The 23,404-nt window shown below is 39.1% G+C and overlaps 1 protein-coding gene across 14 annotated transcripts in view; it reads right to left on the reverse strand.

Moving 5' to 3' along the window:
- Positions 1–23,404, reverse strand: part of MPHOSPH9 (M-phase phosphoprotein 9) — a 62,573-nt gene that overhangs the window by 38,726 nt on the left and 443 nt on the right. For 4 of the 14 annotated variants that reach the window (XM_087423391.1, XM_087423397.1, XM_087423386.1 and 1 more), the window contains exons 1-7: positions 21,203–21,331; positions 17,989–18,142; positions 10,804–10,893; positions 10,070–10,593; positions 9,024–9,147; positions 4,811–4,901; positions 3,023–3,123 (exon numbers count right to left, since the gene is read on the reverse strand). In XM_087423391.1, coding sequence (XP_087279517.1) covers positions 3,023–3,123; positions 4,811–4,901; positions 9,024–9,147; positions 10,070–10,593; positions 10,804–10,893; positions 17,989–18,142; positions 21,203–21,309 — 1,191 coding nt within the window. In that variant the 5' untranslated portion in view covers positions 21,310–21,331. The other 10 variants (XM_087423390.1, XM_087423387.1, XM_087423389.1 and 7 more) reach the window with 10 other exon arrangements.

The following is a 23,404-nucleotide window of genomic DNA, read 5'->3' on the forward strand; positions in this document are numbered from 1 at the left end:
TGATGAAGAAAGTTTACTGATATCAAGATCAGCACCACAGAAAGATTTTGAAAAATCTTAAATAAATTGAGACTCTAGACTGTCAGATTTATAATAGAAGTTTGGAAGTCATTAACTATTATTATGAATGTCCCTCAGAATGAAAACATTTTCATATCCTCTAACCAAAAATACTAAGGGGATAATTTGAACCTAAGTTATTTAGCAGCCTAAGAATAATTCCAAAGAATAAAATCCTTGGTAGTTCCTCTACTCAAAATAAGAACCAAGTTTTGAGGTAAGAAAAGATTTCATGATGAACGAATGAAGCAGGATGAGAAAACTTCCCACCAGACTAATTTCCTGTGACTCAAGGGGACAGGCATCAGAGGTGGAGTTCCTTATCTATGTAGTTATATTCCTGTTTAAGAGTTAGCAGACAAGAAGTGTTAATGAGAAAGGAGTTACTCAATGAAAATAAGCCCCTTTTTTAATTAGTAAAATAAGAAGATTATGACCCTAATTTCTACAGCTTGAAATCAGGGCTTTGCTACACTTGAAATGTTGCAAAGAGGTCTAAGCTTCAAATATTAACACCTTGGGCTTAAATTACTTCAAGATGGAGGGCATGCAGGGCATGACAGGGTACCATCTAACCCTGGGCCTCAAATTTAAAATGGACATTCTCTCAAACACGATCATAGATCTAACAAGAGACGCACTGAAAGAACACGTTCATCACCGAGTTTACACTTATGTCCCTTTTCGAGACCTACATAGGCTGCAGAGCGCCATAAATATTTAATAAACCCTATGACTAACTTGTGAATAAGATATCTAACTATACTTTGTGTGTGTGCATTAGAGAAGCATTAATTTGTTAAATGTAAACCCTTAAAATTTACCACAATTTCCATAACCCTGCTCTGGAATTGTACTTTTTATATACCAACAACCTAGAGGCCCCTTTCTAGCCTTGAAGCCTATGATGAGAAGCAGTGCTGTGGCTATAGTTACAGCCTGAGGAACCCCTGCCTCGTGGCCTGGGTGACCAGTTGGAGTTATTCTATTTACAGTTCATGGTAATACAAGGCATCATTTTTCACCACTTTTATGATTTCTGTTCATATTTTAACATCTCTGAAGTGAGGATGCCTCTTGTAATTAATGGCAATCTTATAACTACTTTCGGTCAAATTATGTCACTTTCGGTGACATAATTGTCATTGCCTTCTCCTAAGCAAATATCAAAGCCATCAAAATTGGCCAAGTAAGTGTCAGCAGCTTGGAAGAAAATCCTAGAGACTACACTAGAATCCCTGAGAACCAATATTTAAGGGATGGTGAATTAGACATGTTTAGCAACATTCCCCATGTGGGAGTCAAAAGTAGGCCAGTCCTACATAACTACAAAGCCAGGTAAAAACTCAGCACTGAGGCCTTTCATCCTCTTTTAAAGAAATGCCAAATCACAAAAGCTCTTGGTGGCCTGAGGAAAACGGTATGTGGAAAAACACAGAAACCAACACTGAGATGAAAAGAGAGGAGTGTATGTTTCTGTAGGTGAAGAAGTTTTAACCAATTTATTTCACTTATATTTTCCTTTTTAAGTAAAGGCATACATCACTCAATGACAGGGATACATTCTGAGAAATGCACCGTTACGCAATTCCATCGTTGTGCGAACATCACAGAATGTATGTATACACACCTAGATGGTATACCTACTACACACCGAGGCTGTATGGTACTAATCTTATGGGACCACCATCGTACACACGGTCCATCGCTGACTGAAACGTCATTATGCAGTGCATGACTGTATGTATAAGAGTTATATGATAGGGCCGGCCCTGTGGCTTGGTGGTTAAGTGCGCGCGCTGCAATGCTGGTGGCCCGGGTTCGGATCCTGGGTGCGCATTGAGGCACCACTTCTCCGTCCATCCTGAGGCCGAGTCCCACATACAGCAACTAGAAGGATGTGCAGCTATGACATACAACTATCTACTGGGGCTTTGGGGGGAAAAAATAAAATAAATAAAATCTCTGAAAGAGTTATATGATAAAAATCTATGTTTGAAAAAAAAAAAATCTATGTTTGTTTAAGTCTATAAACTCTTTCTGTAAGAACAAAATATCAATTCCAAGTGATAAGAAAGCATTGTATCAGTCTGGTAAATTTTTTCTTGGTAGACTATGAAACAGAAGTCTTAAAATTGATGGCATCTTACAGTCAACAAAACAGTGCTAATTTACTGTTGCAGATCAGATAACACAAACAGTGAGCCCTGTAACCACAAAGCCCACTGAGCCTTCCAGCGCCCTCACAATCTCACTTCCCCCGTCCTTCCCTTCTCTTTGTGTTTATCTGTCTCTCTTTTTTGCTCCTTTCCTGAAGGATGAAATGTTGGGTTCTGCTCTTCTATGGGACTGATGTTGACAAGTATGCTGGTTCCCTGCTGCCCTATCTGTCTACGCCTGTCAGCTGTGTTCACAGCTTGCCTGGTTACTTCAATTGTATCTCTCCTTTTCCCCAACCTACTCGCTCATCACCTGATCAAAACGCAGAAGTGAGATACGTACCCCGATGTACACATACTGGACAGTTTTATTTCTTTCCTCTGAAGTAAACAAAATATTTACATTTCTTGCTCAAAGAAAATTAATACAGCAAATTAAATTGCTCAGAATTATAGTACAAATGAATTAGCGGAACGGTATAATAGGATGGAAAATCAAAGCCAGGTCTGGGAACAGGAGAAGTTTATCTGTGGATCTACTATGTTTAAATAGTAGGCACAAAACTATCTCATTTAATTTCACAAAACACTACCCAGCCATTTAATTCCATTTTTAAGTTACTTTCCTAAGATCACATAGGCAGTGAATGACAGAGACAGAATCTGAAAGCAGATGAGTATGATTTAAAGCCCACGTTTTTCTCTGTATCAGAAATTGAAAACTACAAAATTTATAACGAAATAGACTACTTAACTACAATTGTATAATGCAAATACACACACACAATGTGTTTTTAAATTACCTGGCTTGGTGACATATCAGTGGAGGATGGTGTGAACGCCTTCTCTGAAGTCTCAGGCAAAGAGTGATACGTGTCCTTCTCCAGCTTCCAGTGAGTCAGTCCTAACGTGGACAAACAGACAGAATAGAAAAGAGTGAGGAATGAAAACAAAATGCTTTCTAGAATAATTTATTTCTACCTAAAGAAAATGAAATAGGGAACTAGTCTTTGGCTGTCTAGATACAGGAAGCTGAATTTGGATGGGAAAAGATTCACACAAATGCCTTACCATGAAGGGTCCTAACTTAATGATCCAAATATTCAAAACTGAAATATATTAAAAGTCAAGATAAACTAGTGCAATTTAAAAAATATTTTTAAAAGACAATTTCTTTATGAATAGTACAGACTTACATGGAAGAAATGTAAAGAATTCAATAATTCGAATATTTATTGAGCTTTTACTCTGCTAGGCTGGGGGAGCAGAAAGAGTGAGACACGAACAATAAGTAAATCACGCAGCACATACAGTATGTCAGAAGGTGGTAAAAGTTAAAAATCAGGTAAAAGAGCATATGTAGCATGGTGGGGGAGGGCAGGCGCTCTTTCTGAATAGGGTGGTCAGGGTTGGCTCATTGCGAGGGTAATAATTAAGAAGTTGGCCATTTTAGCCACATACGAAGGAGTTCCCCCATATATGGGGGAAGAACATTCCAAGTACAGGAAGAAGCCAATGCAAAAGGCCTAAAATGAGAACACAACTGGCATATTTGAGCAAACAGCCTCCCTGCTGAGCAGAGAGAGGGAGAGAGCAGCATAAAGTGAGGTCAAAGAGAACAAGCTAGATCTTGCTGGGCCTGTGGGCCTCTGTAAGGACTCTGGCTGTTATTCTAAGGGAAGCCAAACCACTGCAGAGTTTTGAATAGAGGAGTCATATGATCTGACCTAGCTCTAAAAAGGATCACATTGGCTACCGTGCAGAGAAGATGGAAGGTACCAGAGTGAGAGCAAGGAGGCTGGTTAGGAAGCTGCAGGAGCCCAGGTGACAGAGGATGGGGGCTCCATAAGGGTTATGGCAGGAAGGTGGGCTGGGTTCCAGCAATTTTCATAAAGCAGAGCTAATTCCTCCTGATGAACTGGACGTGGGATTGTGGAACAAAAGGAGTCAGTATATAAAGCCATTAAAGCTAAAATAAGCTTACCATGGAGAATTAAGAATGGCTCACAGAGGGTTTAAATTTCTTAATTTGTTTTGGGACACCTGAAAGATGCTGAGATGATTTTTGCAGCTGTTTGAAATAACTGCAAAAGTATTTTTGTCCATCTTTACAGAATTTGTAACACAAATTAAGGCAAGTAAGGTAGTTTCAGGGGCCAGCCCTGTGGCTTAGTGGTTAAGTGTGCGCGCTCCGCTACTGGCGGCCCGGGTTCAGATCCCGGGTGCGCACCAACGCACCACTTGTCAGGCCATGCTGAGGTGGCATCCCACATACAGCAACTAGAAGGATGTGCAACTATGACATACAACTATCTACTGGGGCTTCGGGGAAAAAAAGGAGGAGGATGGGCAATAGATGTTAGCTCAGGGCCAGTCTTCCTCAGCAAAAAAGAGGAGGATTGGCATGGATGTTAGCTCAGGGTTGATCTTCCTCACAAAAAAAAAAGGAAGTTACAGCTACCAGAGGCAAATCATATAATATATTTACAGAAACCACTGAAATATACTGTACATGATTATCATCCTATGCGAAATGCAGACAAGTTGTTATATAAAAAGAAAACAACTCTTTAAAAGTATAAGTATCATACCTGTTCCTGAATCAGATATCCAAGAATTTGGACTCTCATCTGGTTTATTGAGGTAAAAAGCACGAGGATGGGTAGCAGCAGTGAAATCAGACTACAATTCAAGAAAGAAAACTATTAGCTGACAGCTAAAAATCATTAGGCACAGGGCCGGCCCCGTGGCGTAGCGGTTAGGTGCGTGGGCTCCACTGTTGGCGGCCCAGGTTCGGATCCCGGGTGCGCACCGATGCACCGCTTGTAGGGCCATGCTGTGGCGGCGTCCCATATAAAGCAGAGGGAGATGGGCACGGATGTTAGCTCAGGGCCAGTCTTCCCTCAGCGGGAAGAGGGGGATTGGCATGGATGTTAGCTCAGGGCTGATCTTCCTCGTGCGTGTGCGCGCACACACACACACTAAATAAATAAATATTTAAAAAAAAAAAAAAATCATTAGGCACAAACTGCTGACCCAAGGAATGAGAACCAAGTGTCAAACCCAGGCGGAGAGAAACCTTCAGGAGGTTCATGAAGAAAGAGCCTGGCTTTAGCTCGTGGTTACAAGAATGCAAAATGATAAGAATTAACAATGCAGGGGCCGGCCTGGTGGGGCAGCAGTGAAATGCCCGCGCTCCACTTCGGTAGCCTGGGGTTCACAGGTTGGGATCCAGGGCGCGCACCAACACACCACTTGTCAAGCCATGCTGTGGCGGCGTCCCATATAAAATAGAGGAAGATGGGCACAGATGTTAGCCCAGGGCCAATCTTCCTCAGCAAAAAGAGGAGGATTGGTATCGGACATTAGCTCAGGGCTGGTCTTCCTCACCAAAAAAAAAAAAAAAAAAAAAAAGAATTAACAGTGCAAGATTTTCTTTGCCTATGTAATTTACAAAAGTTTATTCTGGTTTTCTGTGGAGCTACAAGGAGAAAACTGGGAGCAGGTGTTATTTAATGAGTTCAGAATGAAAATGTATTTATAATTTGTGATCTACTTCCAAAAGAAATTTGAGGGGCCTAGAATTAAAGTCATTTAGTATAAAAATTAATGTAAAAGCCACAATAATTCATTTTTATAAGTCAAATCAACTCTGAAAAACGCAAAGAATAATTAATACGAACTTTCAATAGTAGGCTACATCTTCAACACAAACGGTTACTAGTGCCAGAAAAGGCTCAAAATGCTTACTTATCAATTCTAATAAAAATTCTGAGCTAATCTCTCCTCACAATATCTCTGGCATTGTCACAGAAATGTTTCCAAACAGAAATATGTGAAAAGACTATTTTTACCAGAACTTTTCTTATCAGTTCCATCATCATCAAACTTTTAATTCCTGTTAAAGCATTTAAGCTGTATTTGTTTACAACCATCCATGGACCCATTTCAAAAATGAAAGCTCACTGAGATGATGACACTCCACACCAAGGAAGGGTTACTACCTCAGCCTCTAAGGCAGCACTTAGCCTCTTCTTCATCAAAAGAGAAATTCCTAGGTCATCTTTTGTCTCTTCTAAAACTCCTACCTGTTCAAATTTGTGTCAAGTCTCAGCACTTGAAAGATCAGGAAAAGGTGACCAGAGAAGACTAAGTGAAAAATCTCAAGTAAAATACTGTCCTCTTCCCAGTTCTGAGGTACAAACTGTAACACACTCAGCCAACACACACACAACACTGGCTGGAGGGCGGCTTACCTCACACAGCTGCCCGCTGCACTCCTCCGGCCAAACAAGGCCTCGGCTGAAGAAAACAGGCCCAGCTTTGACTGAGAAAGCAAAGCATGGTGCGAAGGAAAGCCCTTCCCAAGAAGCTGACCTAAGCCCAGCACAAGGACCTTCACCAGTGTCGGGAACAGTCTATCAGCCCATCTGAAAACCACCACGAGTCCCGCAGCAGGGAAAACGGTAATGTCAACTCCGTGCCAGACAAAGAACCAAGGAAACAAAGACCGACTGGAGCTTTGGAAAACCCTTATGCTCAACAATATCCAATTTCAAGAGGTGCCTCAAAATAACTAAGACCCAAAATAAACTACCACTGTATAAAAAGAAAATTGGATCCCAAGAGAATTCTGATCATAAGGATTCCCAGATTTCAACTGAAACTGTAAAAAACAATGGGAAAAGAGAAAGGACGAAATAGAGGAAAGTTCCAACTTTTGTGAATCCACAGAATTTGATTCAGAACTATGCAGTAAGAAATGCACAGGTATGGTGTCTCTGAGTCACCAACCACCATTACCTGAAAATGATTTAAAACTCAGAAATATCAAAGAAACTTGATTTCTCTAATGATTTAATACCAAAAATATCATTCACCTTAAAAAGAAAAAAAAAGAAAACTTGTTCAGGAAATGATCAAAGAAAAGGAAAAATCCTCAAAGGGAATCATCCCCTCATCACAACTTCCACTCTCTACCCTCTGACTTCACCAGAGGCAGAACATGCACCAACTAGGCAGACCTATCCCCAAGGGCGTTTCTCAGCCAGGCGCCTGATCTTTCACTGTTGGTCTGATTCTCCACCAAGTCAAGGAGAAAAATGGGGCTAGACCAGTGGATCCCCTGCTTTTCAGCACATGAGAATTATCTGAGGAGCTTTTAAACCTCCCAATACACAGATCACACCCGCACCAAAGAGGGCAGACCACCTGGGGTTGGCAGCCGGGCATAAGTAGATTTTTTAAGCTCCTCAGGTGACTCTCATGTGCAGCAAAGCTTGGCAACCACTGTGTTACATCAAACAAATATTGAGTACAGTCACAAGAGACGACAAGAAAACCAGTGAATCCACCAAGTTTCATACCACAAACTCAAAGTTTACTGGAAGTGGAAAAGTCTCCACAAGACTGAGTTTCAGTTAAGGTAAAAACAGAAGAAAAGAAACTAGTATGTATGAAACCATTCTTCTCTCTTTCTGCCAACCTGTTCCAATGCAAAAAGCAACTTTGACCCCAGTTTCCAAACACTTTTCTGCTACCACACCAAACAAGAATATATCACCCTTGATGGCACACAGGTGCAAAATACGAGCGCTACCAACGCAGTACTATAGGGCGGTCTAGGCCCCGGAGGCTTGCGATTCATGCAGCTTTCTTGACCTTCACTTCCCTCCTCCATAGAAATCTGATTAAGTTCAAAGAACGGTGATATTAGGAAGCCTAAGTATCACGGGCTGAAGAAAGAAAATCTACTGGAAGAAAAGACAAGTAAATAGTGCCTTGTGAAGGCTGAGTGACTGTCTTCTTTTGACTTCCCTTCTTTAATAGATCTTTTTCATAGGATGATGGAAAGACTATGTTTAGGATGATCAAGACATGGCCAATTTCTAAAGTGGTCAAGTTTATAGAGAAACCTGATTTTGCAATTTGAATGTATTATACTAAACAATGTTATTCTATGACAATTTAGGGAAAAAGGGCTTTAAAAATGTGTGAAATTTACTAAATATCTATAGCTCTTTAATGAAAGCAGCTGCTACATTAGCCAAAGGGCCACACAGAATTTAAAAATTTAATCTCTTACAATTTGTATTATAAATTCAGAGTTGTCCAAACTTGAACATTTTTTTATAAAGGCATCTTAAAGCATTCACACATACAGTACTACTTCTTACAACTTAATAGTAATATAAATTATCTGAGGGTTTTCTAAAAACGATTAAATGGATTACTCTCTGGCTAAATATAAACATTTGCAGTACAAAGAGAATTAGGACCTTTCCAAAACGGTTCATTTCTTGGGGCCGGCCCTGTGGCGCAAGCGGTTAAGTGCTCACGCTCTGCTGCAGTGGCCCGGGGTTCGCCGGTTCAGATCCCAGGCCCACACCAACGCACCGCTTGGCTAAGCCATGCTGTGGCGGTGTCCTATATAAAGCAGAGGAAGAGGGGCACGGATGTTAGCCCAGGGCCAGCCTTCCTCAGCAAAAAAAAAAAAAAAAAAAAAAGAGGAGGATTGGCAGATGTTAGCACAGGGCTGATCTTCCTCACAAAAAAAAAAAAAAAGGGTTCATTTCTTACAGTATTTTATCCCTCACTAGTTTTGATTTCTGGCCTACTACAAAACCAATACTTACAGCAAATCACTGTTTCTCACCCTTTGAGGCACCAAAAGGAAGATATATCAATGGGACAAAGGAACAACACAAAAGAAAGGGCAAAAAATGTAAGCTGATGAGCAGTTGGTAAACCCAACATAACGACCAGCAGCTGAAGCATGCCAGACTAAAGGCACTTTTCACCTACTTTCTCCGTTGGTGATTTCTTGGTTTGCTCACTTCCTTGCACAGATTTTGAACACCCCTCTTCTGCATGTGCTCTCTTTGGCTGGTTCTGCTTCAGCTTTTGTGCCCATGATGTTATAGATTTACTATTTAAAAAGAGAAAACCAAAATTACTCTCTAGATGCTGTCCTTCACACATATATCTAAACACTGGCAGATACCGAGTCAATGGAAAATGCTTTGATTTGCTTTTCTAATAGCAGAGAGAGGATGGATTTTTATTGATTCACTTAAATTCCCTTTTACCAAAGACAAAGTAAACAAAAAGAGACCAGTAATGAACAATACATATCGTCTGCAGCCGTGGGAGAGAACAAAAACCACCCCAGTGGCCCCTTCGAGTAGCACAAGCATTGAGAAAGCACATCTGTTTACAGGGACTAATAATTACACTCGTGGGCACAAAAGATTTGTGTGGCTACAGCTAAATACCTAACTTTAGATGACACATTTCAAAAATATAAAACTGAAAGTTTAGGGTAAACCCCCAAATTTTAAAGGATTATTTGCTTTACAAACATTCAGCCTTTACTACTTTAGTTTCCTTTACTAAAAAGTCCCTTGGGCCAATCATAATGTCACTAAACTTACAAAATCTCTTCTTATATATAAAAAATATAAAACTGACTACACGTTTGTATATAATTTTTGGTTTCAAATTATATGAACATGTGTGGCAAAATTCCACTGTTGATACAGTACCATTCTCTACTTTTTAGTAAGATTATAGTGGCTAGAAAATATAAAAAGTATTTTTGTGGCAAGGCCTGCCACCTTAAGTGCTTAGTGGTTTTATAACATTGCAAATGGGAAGAAAGTCAGATGTCATCAGTATATAACATGCTTTGTTTATTTCAATTTTCCACAAACAATAAAAGACTTTGGTAAAACTGATATATGTTCAAATACATCTCTATTATAGTTCAACTAAAAGGTGCTTTATTTACTAGATTCTAAATGTAATAAACCAGTAAAACTCCCTTCAAATGATGGAGAAATTCTACTCACCTATTTGTTTTTCCACTGTGTACTTCCAAAATCTTATTTTCACCAAGAAAACTGTGTTCAAATTCTCCAGGAAAAGTGGGAATATCTTCCTTTAAAGGTGCACAAAACTCTTCAGTAGTATGACTATAAAAACTCTTATTTTTTACACCATCTACAGGTGACTCCGTCTGCACCACAGGGGCTCCATACCGTCCTCTAGAAACCTCTGTGAGCTCCATGAACTCTTGAGGGTCCTCCAATTTGTAGGTATTTAATTCTGAGACACAAAAGGTACCATACCCACTGCTCACTGAGCTACTATCCACATTGCAGTCTGGTTGTGATGTGGCTGTTTCTTGCTGCATTTCAAGTTCTTTCGACTTAGGGTAACTGATAACAGATTCATTTCTCTCACTGTTTTCAGAAAAAAAACCCATTTGACTTTCTGAAGATATTTGTTTACCTAAAGAACTTCTACCATAGGAAGCCCAGGAAGCATTACTGGTCTGTAACTTAACTAAATTTTTAATCTCCTCTTGTATACGCTGAAAATAAAAAGTTATAGATTTGGGTAAGAAAGTATATTAACATCACATTTTTATAAATGTTACAAAAATATTGTGCTTAAAAATATATTACTGTAAAGATAATATGTATGCTTATCTTTAGTTTATAAAGAAAACTGATAGAGTATTAATTGGTTCCTCTGCAAATCTTACAATATAAAAAAAAAATCAATCTAAATAATAACTTACTTGAATTTGGTTGTGAAACTGTTCCTGCTGGGCAACTATCTGTTCTTGGCATTGTTTTTCCACCAAATCGAATAGCTGTAACCACCTGGCCTATTAAATTATAAAATATTTTAGTTAGAAATCATTTTTAACCTAATATTTAACAAAAAATGTTCCTCCAGTGGGAAACGGCCTTTTTTTAAATGTATTTTTCAATGTAAAATTTATAAGCTGAATTAAATAGTTATAAAACTATATTCAATGCAAAAATATAAGGACATAGGTTTGGGTACCCCTTTCTTATGTAACCTGTGGTCTGGGTAAACTTGAAGGTCTGGTAAACCTCATTTTTCAAACGGCATCTTAATTTGATGTCATCTGCTATCATTTCTGATTAATCAAGAACCAGGAGTTACACTTCATATTTGTCTTAAGTTCCTCTTCCTTTCCTCATACAGCTAATGATTTTCTTAAACACTGAGTTGTACTCAGAAAAAGAATCCCAAGTTGTCATAAAAAATAAAACAGCTAGTTATTTTACCAGCAAAATGGGTTTATTTGGGAATAGTAGAGACATTGCAATTTGGGACAAGCAAGCTATAGCAAAAACCATGGGCAAGTCCAATAAACAGAGGAAGGGAACATTACTACAGAGAAAAAGGAGGAAGTTGGGAGGGGTTGTTTTAAAAGAAAGTCCACTGAGGAAAGTGAGAGTGCAGGGTGATGACGGTTTCCCACCAGTTGGGCTTGCCCTTGGGGAAGGAGAATTCTTCCTGGAGGAGGTCTGTAATTGATGCCTTCCTGTTGGGGTCTGCAATTGACCTCGAGTGGCAGTAGTGAGCGTTCCCCCTTCTGGCCTCCCGACTCCATTTTATTTATTTGTGTGTGTGTGTGTGTGTGTGTGTGTGTGTGTGTATGTGTAAGATAAGTCTTGTGCTAACATCTGCCAATCCTCCTCTTTTTTTTTTTTTTTTTTTTTTTGCTGAGGAAGACTGGCCCTGGGCTAACATCCATGCCCATCTTCCTCCACTTTATATGGGACGCCGCCACAGCATGGCTTGCCAAGCGGTGTGTCAGCGCGCACCTGGGATCCGAACTGGTGAACCCCGGGCCACCGCAGCAGAGCGCACGCACTTAACCTCTTGCGCCACCAGGCCATCCCCTGACTCCATTTTTTTTTTTTTTTTTTTTTAAAGATTTTATTTATTTTATTTTTTCCCCCCAAAGCCCCAGTAGATAGTTGTATGTCATAGCTGCACATCCTTCTAGTTGCTGTATGTGGGACTCGGCCTCAGGATGGACAGAGAAGTGGTGCCTCGATGCGCACCCGGGATCCGAACCCGGGCCACCAGCATTGCAGCGCGCGCACTTAACCACCAAGCCACAGGGCCGGCCCCTGACTCCATTTTAAATGAGATTTCCTTTATTATTTTTCACATCTCCATCTTAAAATAAGAAATAGTTTGCTATTATGAGAATTCAACTCCTAATTTATTTGTTCTTTAAGTAAAAAACCCTTCTTAAAGTCAGATGTTAAAGTGTTTTAAAGCGCTGCAGCTGAAAAAGGAGTGAAAAATGACTCTGAAAACCTGTGGAACTGCCTATAACTCCCTTCATGGACACTTTTAGGTCCTGATCCATCCTGACTCCCAAGAGTAGTTAGTACTCTTATAACTAGACTAAGCCAAAACATGGCAGGAAAGGGGGCATGGAGCTCCCCGGAGGCTAAATTCAGTCTCAAGGCTGGTGGACTTTCAGTAACAGACTATACACAATAATATACAATGTTAATAAGCAGCTAACATGAAAACGAGCTTCCCTTCTAAAACCTTTCAATGTCTTCCCACTCCTGTCATCCCTTACAGGGCCCGCATGACCTGCCTATACATACCTCCCAACTTCATCTCACCCTCTCTGTCCCTTGCTTGATCCACACCAGCCTCGCTGGCGTCTCTCTGCTCCCTGAACAGGCCAAAACTGTCTTCCACCTCAAACGCTTTGTGCTTGCTGTACCCTCTGCCTGGAAAGCTCTCTCCCCAGCTCTTAACATGGCTGGCTTCTTCCCATCCTGCAAGTTCAGCTTAACAGTCACCTTCTCAAAGAGAGTTTTCCAAACCATCCTAACAGTTACTCTCTTGTCATCCTGTTTATTTCCTTCACAGCATTTACCACAGTCAGAAAGTATCTCATGTGTTCACTGTGTTAACTTGTCTCCTATACCTGCCCCAACTCTATTTCCAGCACCTAGGACACAATGCCTAGGAAAGAGTGGGCACTCAGATAGACAGTCTAAACAAAATATAAAAATGCATATTTCAAGCTGAACTTTTCTTGGTATTACAGACTACACACTCCAGAGGCCTTTCATGTTAATGCTGAAAGCCAGTTATATAACCATAATACACAACAAAAATAAGTTGAAACCTGTATAACAGTATTAACGCGAAGGGGGAAAACCCCTCAGGATTGGAAAAGGAAGCCTTCAAAATGAAATATGACAGTACCGATAGGAAGTATTAATTCTAAATCAACTAACTTCAGGACAAGGTAGGCTAGATCACATTAAGTTCCTTATCTTCTCCACTTACCTATAATATAAAGTATCTTATATTAATCAAAACAAAAAAGGAATAATCAGGCAGCAGTTTTCTCATAAGTTATACTAAACTTAAGCAACACACTTTAGGGGTTATTTTTAACCTGATAAAGTTACTATTCACATAAAACTAAATTACAATAGTGATAGAATAACAACTTACATAACAAAAATGGCTTTGTATTATGTGAGACATTTGATATTAATCACATTCTTATTATCATTTTCTTATTTAGGATACAGAGGAATAGAGATTACTCAGGATATAAATTAATGGAGAAGATTTTATTCTTCCTAGTCAGATGCTATAGTTAACATTTTAATTTTAAATAAACTTATTTAAGAATATTATAAATGCAGTGAATAACATTATTCACTTAATTATTAAGAAGGGCTATTATTCACTTCAAACTAACATGATTTATGTGACCTGCATTTTACATATTGTTGGAGAACATGGCATCTAATTAAAGTTCTCCCCTACACGCAGTTTTTTGTTTTTTGTTTTCTGCCAAAGAAGATCTGCCCTGAGCTAACATCTGTGCCAATCTTCCTCTACTTTGCATGTGGGACACCGCCACAGCATGGCTGACAGGCGGTGTAGCTCTGCAACCAGGATCCAAACCCATGATTCCGGGCCACCGAAGCAGAGTGCAACAAACAACCACAATGCCAAGGGGCCGTCCCCCTACATGAAGTCTTTTGATGCTGTTAGCCTGAATGGGATTTCCAGTCTGGCCTGGTAAATATCCCGTAGGCTCTGACATCTTAGGTCTGACTCCCAGCTCTCCACTAACACCCTGTGTGGCGTTGAACAAGTAAACCTAATTTCTTGTGCGTCAGCTTCTTAATTTATAAAACACGAATAATAATGGTGGAATAACAGCCTCCAAGATGGCTGGGACAATCAAATTCTAAGTTTAAACATGCATGGAAGGTAAAGCAGTGATCTCAATGGGGGAACTATATTTTGAAAATCTGTGAGGTCATAGTTGTCACAAAGATGGGGGAACACCACTAGCATTTAGTGGGCAAGGTCCAGGGATGCAAATCTCAGGACAAGTCTTCCACAACGAAGAACTGTCCTGTGTCCATTTTATACTATAAAAATAACATACATTTTGCACATACATTTTTCAAATCACCAAATTATCCAGGAATGCAACTACCAAGATCTTAAGTTTGTTTCAGAACTTTATCAGAAATTGGTCACCATTTCAGAAAATCATGTCACCAGCTGCAGTGCTGGATCATCCATACAACATGGCTGCACTGGTCTGTGTTTGCAGCTGCTGCACTCCTGGTAAGTCTACATTTAGGTAAACACCGGACTGCTTCATTCTGTCTTCTAATATGGATGTGCCTGGGTACTTTTATAGTGAAACATATATTATCTTATTATAAATAACTTTTATTCCTCCTTTATATCACAGTTAAGACATTATATTGATTTTTTTTAAGTGGGTACAGGCAGGTTATATCATCTGTGAATTTCATTTCAGGACAATATAAGTTGATGTTATTTTGAAAATTGTTATAAAAGAGGGCTTTGGGTCTAATAAGGTTGAATGCCACTGACAAAAGTGTCTAGTATAATGTCCAGCAAAAAGACGCTCAACAAATGATAGATATTATAATAATTATATAATCATTCCTATTATATACATAATCAGTAGTGCTAAATAGTTAAAATGCTAAAATAACTAATTAAAACAAATTAGTTAATGATGTGCTTTAAAAATTTCTTACATTCCAAGTTCCATATATGTGGAACTGGAAAAAGAAATTTTCTTACAATCACAGAAATATGAACAAGTATTTAAGAATGTATTAAAGTATTTCCATGTAATGTGTTAAAAGATTCTTTCCCGATTGAATAAAAATACATAATCTTCCCAAGTTTAAGCAGTGATAAACTTAAAAATTCCAGGAGAAAAGTCTGATAAAAGAATTCTAAAGAAAAAAGATCCGCTTCAGAGCTCTTCACTATTCAAATTGTGGAAGGTTTTGTGTTTTGTGTAATAATGTGGATTAGTCCCTTACAAGTGGTAGAAATCACACAAATATTACTATTCCAAAAGGAAGGTGAAAACATGAAATTCAGAGAAAAGAGTCAGGAATACGACTTGCACAATCCTTACCCCTCCCATTCTTTCTAAAGCGCTACACTAAAACATCAGAGGATTTTGCTTTTGTAGCATATGAAAATGCTGCCAAAACACACTAAATATATTCAAGAAATTTTACTGAAAGAGCCAGAAGGATATTTCATATCCTGTCAAAGTGAGAAATATCTTAAGAAATTCATCACTGAATAATCAATTACATGTCTACATTACCAAAATTAAGCAATTACTACTAAACATAAAAATAATAATGTTATATCACAGGTGAAGAAGAAAGGGCAGAAAGAAAGAAACTTGTTCAAATGTGAAAAGGTGTGAGTAGCTGGTTGGTATTCTGGCTTATAAAAATCTGTATCTTGGGGGCCGGCCACGTGGCTTGGCGGTTAAGTGCGCGCACTCCACTACTGGCGGCCTGGGTTCAGATCCTGGATGCGCAATGACGCACAGCTTGTCTGGCCGTGCTTAGGCGGCGTCCCACATACAGCAACTAAGAAGGATGTGCAACTATGACATACAACTATCTACTGGGGCTTTGGGGAAAAAAAGGAGGAGGATTGGCAATAGATGTTAGCTCAGAGCCGGTCTTCCTCAGCAAAAAGAGGAGGATTGGCACGGATGTTAGCTCAGGGCTCATCTTCCTCACAAAAAAAAAAAAAAAAAAACTATCTTAAATTCACAAATATATTCTGATTCTGATTTAAAATGTTGATTTAAAAGTATTAAAAGTAACAATTTCTAGTCTGACATGAATTTGCCATAAGTCAAATTACATTGAGGTAATGCCTCATTTTTTTTTTAATTTTTTGTTTATTGCAGTAACATTGCTTTATAACATTGTATAAATTTCAGGTGTACATCATTATACTTCTATTTCTGCATAGATTACATCATGTTCACCACCCAAATACTAATTACAACCCATCACCACACACATGTGCCGAATTATCCCTTTCGCCCTACTCCCTCCCCCCTCCCCTCTGGTAACCACCAATCCAATCTCAGTCAATGCCTCATTTTTTAAAAACATGTTAATTCAGGTATTGTAAGCTAACAAATAAGTATGTCAGGGGAAACGTTTCATAAAACATTCCATTTTTAATTGTGTCATTTTACAACGGCATTTTATAGGTCTTTGGCAGTAGCACATACTGATTGTTATATGGAAAAACATAACTTAAAACTCAATTTTTTGTGTGTGTGTGTGAGATCAGCCCTGAGCTAACATTTGCCAATCCTCCTCTTTTTGCTGAGGAAGACTGGCCCTGGGCTGACATCCTTGCCCATTTTCCTCCGCTTTATATGGGATGCCGCCACAGCACGGCTTGACAAGCAGTGCATCTGTACGCGCCCGGGATCCGAACCGGTGAACCCCGGGCCGCCGCAGCAGAGCGCGTGCACTTAACCGCTTGCGCCACCCGGCCGGCCCCTCAATTTTTTTAAAGTTTACAATAATAGTCATTTTTATAACTTCACTAATTATGAATAAGGAATATAAGTAATTACACTGAGAGGTGGCCACTACTAAATTCTTAAACCAGGTACTCTTTCATTCCATTTATTCTACATTCTAAAAAATAACACAAACTATGGTTTTAAACGTACAATTAACATTTAAAACCTACACTCTAAATAAAGAATTTAATAATAATAATGTTTTATACATTTGTATGAAGCATTACCAAATCTAGCCTTGGAAAAGTCTATCTTGGGCATCATTCTATGAAACAAAATTTATATACACAAGTATTAAACTGTTAAGTTTTTATATCACAATTTAACCTATGGACCAAAGAAAGGACCACTGACCTGAAAAATCAATGTAACTCAATCTATCACAGCTAAATGTGACAAGGTACTAAATAGAAGTCTTTTTTTTTTTTTAAAGATTTTATTTATTTATTTATTTTCCCCCCAAAGCCCCAGTAGATAGTTGTATGTCATAGCTGCACATGCTTCTAGTTGCTGTATGTGGGACACGGCCTCAGCATGGCCGGAGAAGTGGTGCGTCGGTGCACGCCCGGGATCCGAACCGGGGCCGCCAGCAGCGGAACGCGCGAGCTTAACCGCTAAGCCACGGGGCTGGCCCCTAAATAGAAATCTTAATTGATAATTACAGCATTCAAATATTTCAAAGTGGATTTAGGTTTTTCAAAATGATGACAATTCCATATGAGTTACTTAAAACATTAGGATTAAAACCAATATTAATAATTTTGGAATTCTCATTTCTCTAAAAGACGTTTTAGTTTACATTTTAAATACAAATTAGTATGTCTAATCACTAATATATTGGTAAAACATACTTTTGATCATCTTTATCACATTCATTCAATATCGTTCCCTAATTAATATACTCAATCACCTTACTTTAGCAATAACGTAAGCATCAGGCTCTTCAGCATATAAATTTCTAATAATTTAGAGTTTAGTAGAGGCACGTTTATAAATATTTTAAAATTCCAAAAATAAAACAAAACTAGATACCTCACAGTTTTTCCAAAGTTCCGAATCAGTCTTTCCACTGTTTTGTAGCTCTTGCATTAAACAGGTTAGGACTTCAACTGTACCTTGAATTACAGATGGTCTGGTCTTCCCTGAGAAAGAGGATACGCCATTTGTACTAAGGTGGGGACTACTTCTGTTGAAACATAAATAATTCAAACGGTTTTCTTCATTCTACCAAAGTGTTGAATAATTCAGTTCAAGATTTAGCAGAGCAGTACAAAACCACTGATATTTAATCCTTCTTAATGGCACCTCATTTGTTGAAAATCTGATCACAAGTTTGTCCAAGAAAAGAAAATAGCAGTAAAAAGACAGACAGCATTTATCTTCTTAAAAATACAACAAAAAGACTTTCTTCAAAAGTGAGAGAACCAGTAGAATATAAAAATTTCTGCTGAACAATTAGAAAAATTTCAAGCTTCTCCAGTCTAAATTATTCCAGAGGATTATTTCACTCCATTTAAAGAACAGCCCTTTATTGTAATAGAGATTCTTCCTCCACTACCCAGAATTAGTCAAGCCTTGTTAATTGGATCCCCCTAATTTGGTGTGATAAACTGATGCTTATCTTTGCACTACCTTTGTTTTTGTTTTTTTTTTTTTATTTATTTTTCCCTCAAAGCCCCAGTAGATAGTTGTATGTCATAGCTGCACATCCTTCTAGTTGCTGCATGTGGGACGCGGCCTCAGCACGGCCAGAGAAGCAGTGTGTTGGTGCGCGCCCGGGATCCAACCCGGACCACCAGTAGCGGAGTGAGCGCACTTATTAAGCTAAGCCACGGGGCCAGCCCTGCACTACCTTTGAATAAAAGTTGTGCGGAGCAAATTAGCAGCAAATATTCAGGACTTATTTAGCCTATTCAGTGTGTAAAATAGCATTGATTCTTTCCAGGAGGACTGCTTTTCCAAATTTGAGATGAGTTTATTTCAGATTTGTTTTATAAAAACACAAAGCATAATTAAGGACATTAAAATGTATTTAAATTCTAATCACTGAAAGGTCATTTTCATTTATTTATTGATACTCTGCTTTGTTTCACAAAGAATTTGTAAAAAAAAGAGGACGCTAATGAAAATAGTAAAATAATAAGAGAGAAAACATTAATAAAAATTCAAGGGAAAGAATATAGTATGTTGTCCTATCGGGTTTATATAGTTGTGTAATAAGTTTAAATGTGGCCAATTTAACTGCCAGTCACAATGAAAAGGGAGACAAGTTCAGTTACATAACTTTCATTAGTAAGGCACATTTAGGCTCCTCCAAGCAAATCAAACCCTATGTTCTAAAAGGGATTTCGGGCCGGCCCCGTGGCTTAGCGGTTAAGTGCGCGCGCTCCGCTACTGGCAGCCCGGGTTCGGATCCCGGGCGCGCACTGACGCACCGCTTCTCTGGCCATGCTGAGGCCACGTCCCACATACAGCAACTAGAAGGATGTGCAACTATGACATACAACTATCTACTGGGGCTTTGGGGAAAAAAGGAGGAGGACTGGCAATAGATGTTAGCTCAGAGCCAGTCTTCCTCAGCAAAAAGAGGAGGATTAGCATGGATGTTAGCTCAGGGCTGATCTTCCTCACAAAATAAATAAATAAAACTGTTTTTTAAAAAAAAAAAAAAAGGGATTTCTTCCAGAAGTGGGCTTCAAAGGGGCCACCAAATGATACAGGAAACAAAAAGTGTCGCCAACTTGCAGCAAGTGGGTTTAGATTGGGACGGCAGACATCTCTTCTGGGCCCTTTCCCACATTTTTTTTTTTTTTACACTTTTTTTTTCCCCTTTCACTCTAATTTATGCTTTCTTCGATTTTATACTTTCTTGTAGGCGGCCTTAAATTTTTCCCGAGGAGGGCAGAGAATGAACACATTTTTAAAGGAATTTATTTAGTTATTTATAATAACACAATTTCTTCAAGACCTATTGTGTTAAAGATATTTGCTCTTTACCAGTAGCCCCAGACTGCTGTGTTTTTATTTTATTGGACCTGCTTTTTATAGTTGATCTCCTCTCTCATGGTCCCAGCCTCTTTCCTGTTTTTAAGATACCATAAATTTAGAAACCAAATAATCGAGCTTCTCAGACTATGTAGAAAATGAGCGTAAACTGCCTCTGATTAAAAACAAACCAAACATGGGATAGTTTAAAAAGAAAATGCAGGGCTGGCCCCGTGGCTTAGCGGTTAAGTGCACGCGCTCCGCTACCGGCGGCCCGGGGTTCGGATCCCGGGTGCGCACCAACGCACCGCTTCTCCAGCCATGCTAAGGCCGTGTCCCACATACAGCAACTAGAAGGGTGTGCAACTATGACATACAACCATCTACTGGGGCTTTGGGGGGAACAAAAAAAAGGAGGAAGATTGGCAATAGATGTTAGCTCAGAGCCGGTCTTCCTCAGCAAAAAGAGGAGGATTAGCATGGATGTTAGCTCAGGGCTGATCTTCCTCACAAAAAAAAAAAAAAGAAAGAAAATGCATTGTTTGACAGCATCTATTTTGTCAACTCAGTGTCTGTTTTTTTGCTTACTTCCTAGTATTCAACTTTAATTGCTACTTCCCAGATTGGTGAGGTATTTCTGCAATATTAAACATTATTTGTCTTGTTTTTTTTGTGTGTGAGGAAGATCGGCCCTGAGCTAACTTCCGATGCCTAATCCTCCTCTTTTTTGCTGAGGAAGACTGGCCCCGGGCTAACACCCGTGCCCATCCTCCTCTACTTTATATGGGACGCCGCCACAGCATGGCTTGACAAGCGGTGTGTCGGTTTGTGCCCGGGATCCGAACCTCCAAACCCCGGGCCATGGAAGCGATGCACGAGAATTAACCGCTACGCTACCAGGCCGGCCACTACTTGCCTTCTTAATTTAAAAATGTAGAAACAATATTTAGGCAACTAAATTTTAAAGATATATTTGTAATTTACCAAAAACAAAAAAAGTGTAAAGAACACTACAACTAGCAAAACAAGCTCTCTTTCACAATGTTCCCCACGCAAAAGTACTCATCTCTGGGAGAAACGAAAATCATGGAAGGACTAAAACTATTCTTAATAACTGTCCCTAAACAGTTCCTGATCATAGGTTTTTTTTTTATGCAAATCAGTAACTATGACACTATTTGGATAAATTGGTAAACTATGCAAATAAAGCTATTTTGCTTTGTTGTTACATTTAAAAAAAATCTATCTATCTCATTCTTACCTATTAGTATTTAAGTTCAGTCCAAGAGAATGGGGAGAATTTTTTATATCAGATTCTACAGAAGATGAAGTTTTTTGTAAGGATTTCACCAAGTCAAAATCTTCCATAGTGTACAGAAATTGTTATACTCTCTTACTGGAAAATGTAGGTTTTTTCACTGTTTGAAGAAATTGAATCCGAGTCATCTTCAGATGCTTCATCATCTACAGGCATTTTCAGTTGCTAACATTCTGAACTGTGAAATATCCTAAGCTCCCAAGAGTCTGAAAATGAACGAGGAAAAAAGTACTACTATAAAAAGCCTCTAAACCTAGCAACTGTCTTTTCATTACTTTGGAAACCTTGATCATTTCACACAAATCTACATTAAGGATAGCACATTATTCATAATAGCCAAAATGCAGAAACAACCCAAATGTCCATCAACTGATGAATGGATAAACAAATGTGGTGTATCCATATAATGGAATATTTTTCAGCCATAAAAAGGAATGAAGTAGTGATATATACTACAATGTGGATGAACATTGAAAACATTATGCTAAGTAAAAGAAGCTCAATAAAAGACCATGTGTTATATGACTGCATTTATTCGAAATAGCTAGAATAGGCAAATCTACAGAGACAGAAAGTAGATTAACGGTTGTCAGGAGCTGGGGGAAGGAGAGAAGGGGAATAACTGAAATGGGTATGGGGTGTCTTTTTGGGGTCATGAAAAGTTCTGGAATTAGACAACAGTGTCAGTTGCACAACTCTGGATATATAAAAACAACACCGAAGTGTACACTTTAAAAGAGTGAATTTTATGGTATGTGAATTATATCTCAATAAAAAAATCTACAATAAGGGTGATTTGCAAAAGTAGCATTATCTTTTTCAGGTAATATTTCAGAATTTTATGTGTTTAATAATCAAGGTTCTAGACACAATTCTACTATGTAACAATTAGAATACTTACATGCTTTATTCATTTGTTTAATAAATTTTAGCAGGTATCCACGCTTGTTGATTTATACAGTGAATAGATGAATGGGAACTACTTAGTATTTAATTTAGTATTGAAAACAGCCAATTAAACTGTTAACAATGGTTGTTTCCCCACCGGCTGGAAGGCGGGGGGTGCAAAAAATGCCTTTTGCAGAACACAGACTTTTGTATTCTATGGGTGTATTACCTCTGTAAAAAATAAACTATTTGCCAGGTCAACTAAAATTTAACTGAAGCTAGGTGTAGAGAGGCAAATTGGCTGTAACAAGTCAAACAGGCCTCCTTCTTAGGGAATTCACGTATTTAAAAGAAAAAGCAAGGGAGCAAGGGAAAAAGAAGAAAGAAAACCTATACTGCTTACAAAATGGAAAGTTCAGGGAGTGCAATACAGGAAAATTATCTCTTATTCTGGTTCCTCCAGGTTCCCACTGCCTAGGGTCTGGTTTTACAAAGCGCAACCTTAAAAACATCGGCTCATAAAGGAACCATTTCCTTCGGGGACAGGTGTGAAAGCCAAGGGTAACCGGACCTAACTAAATGGATTTCTCCCCAGTGGCTCAGCCCGTCGTCAACGACAAACAGAGTATTGAAAGCGTCAGGGGCTGCACCTTCCAACTGGCACGAAAACACCTGGATTCAAATCACCTTGCTCTTCTACCAGGAAAACACAAGCTCTCCAAGGACGAGGATCTGCAACCCCATCTATTATTTCCCCTGCGGTAATCCGGATGCAGGAGATCCAGATGGAAAACCACCTGAAATGCAATGATGCTTCTCCAGCAGGCGGGGGCGGGGGGAGGGGACCGATACACAATGCAAAATTTAAAAAGAAACTTGATGGAGAATGGATACAAACATAGAGACATTGTTATATTTCCCAACAACAAAATATGATAGTTTGGGGCCCCCCAACCCCTAACAAAAAAGGGAATCAGAGAAAAAAGGACCGACTGAGCGAGGTCCGCTGATAATATAAAAGTTAACCAGGCGTTCTGTTCGGTTGGGAGCCTGGCAGGGAGAATGAAGAGATGATTTCAGAGGTTTTGAGGCCAGATCCTGACATTCTCGCGCTCTCAGCCAGACCTCAATTGCTGGTGGCGGCTCCCGGGTCAAAGGGGGAAGGCGAGAGAGAACCCACGCAGTCGCCTAAATTGTAGATAGCAAGAGGCTGGGCAAAAGCCACCGCTCCAACAACTACAACCGTGATACCCAAAG

This window comes from Ceratotherium simum, chromosome 35 (genome assembly GCF_057802395.1).
Source record: "Ceratotherium simum simum isolate JZ-2026a chromosome 35, ASM5780239v1, whole genome shotgun sequence".
Lineage (NCBI taxonomy): Eukaryota > Metazoa > Chordata > Mammalia > Perissodactyla > Rhinocerotidae > Ceratotherium > Ceratotherium simum.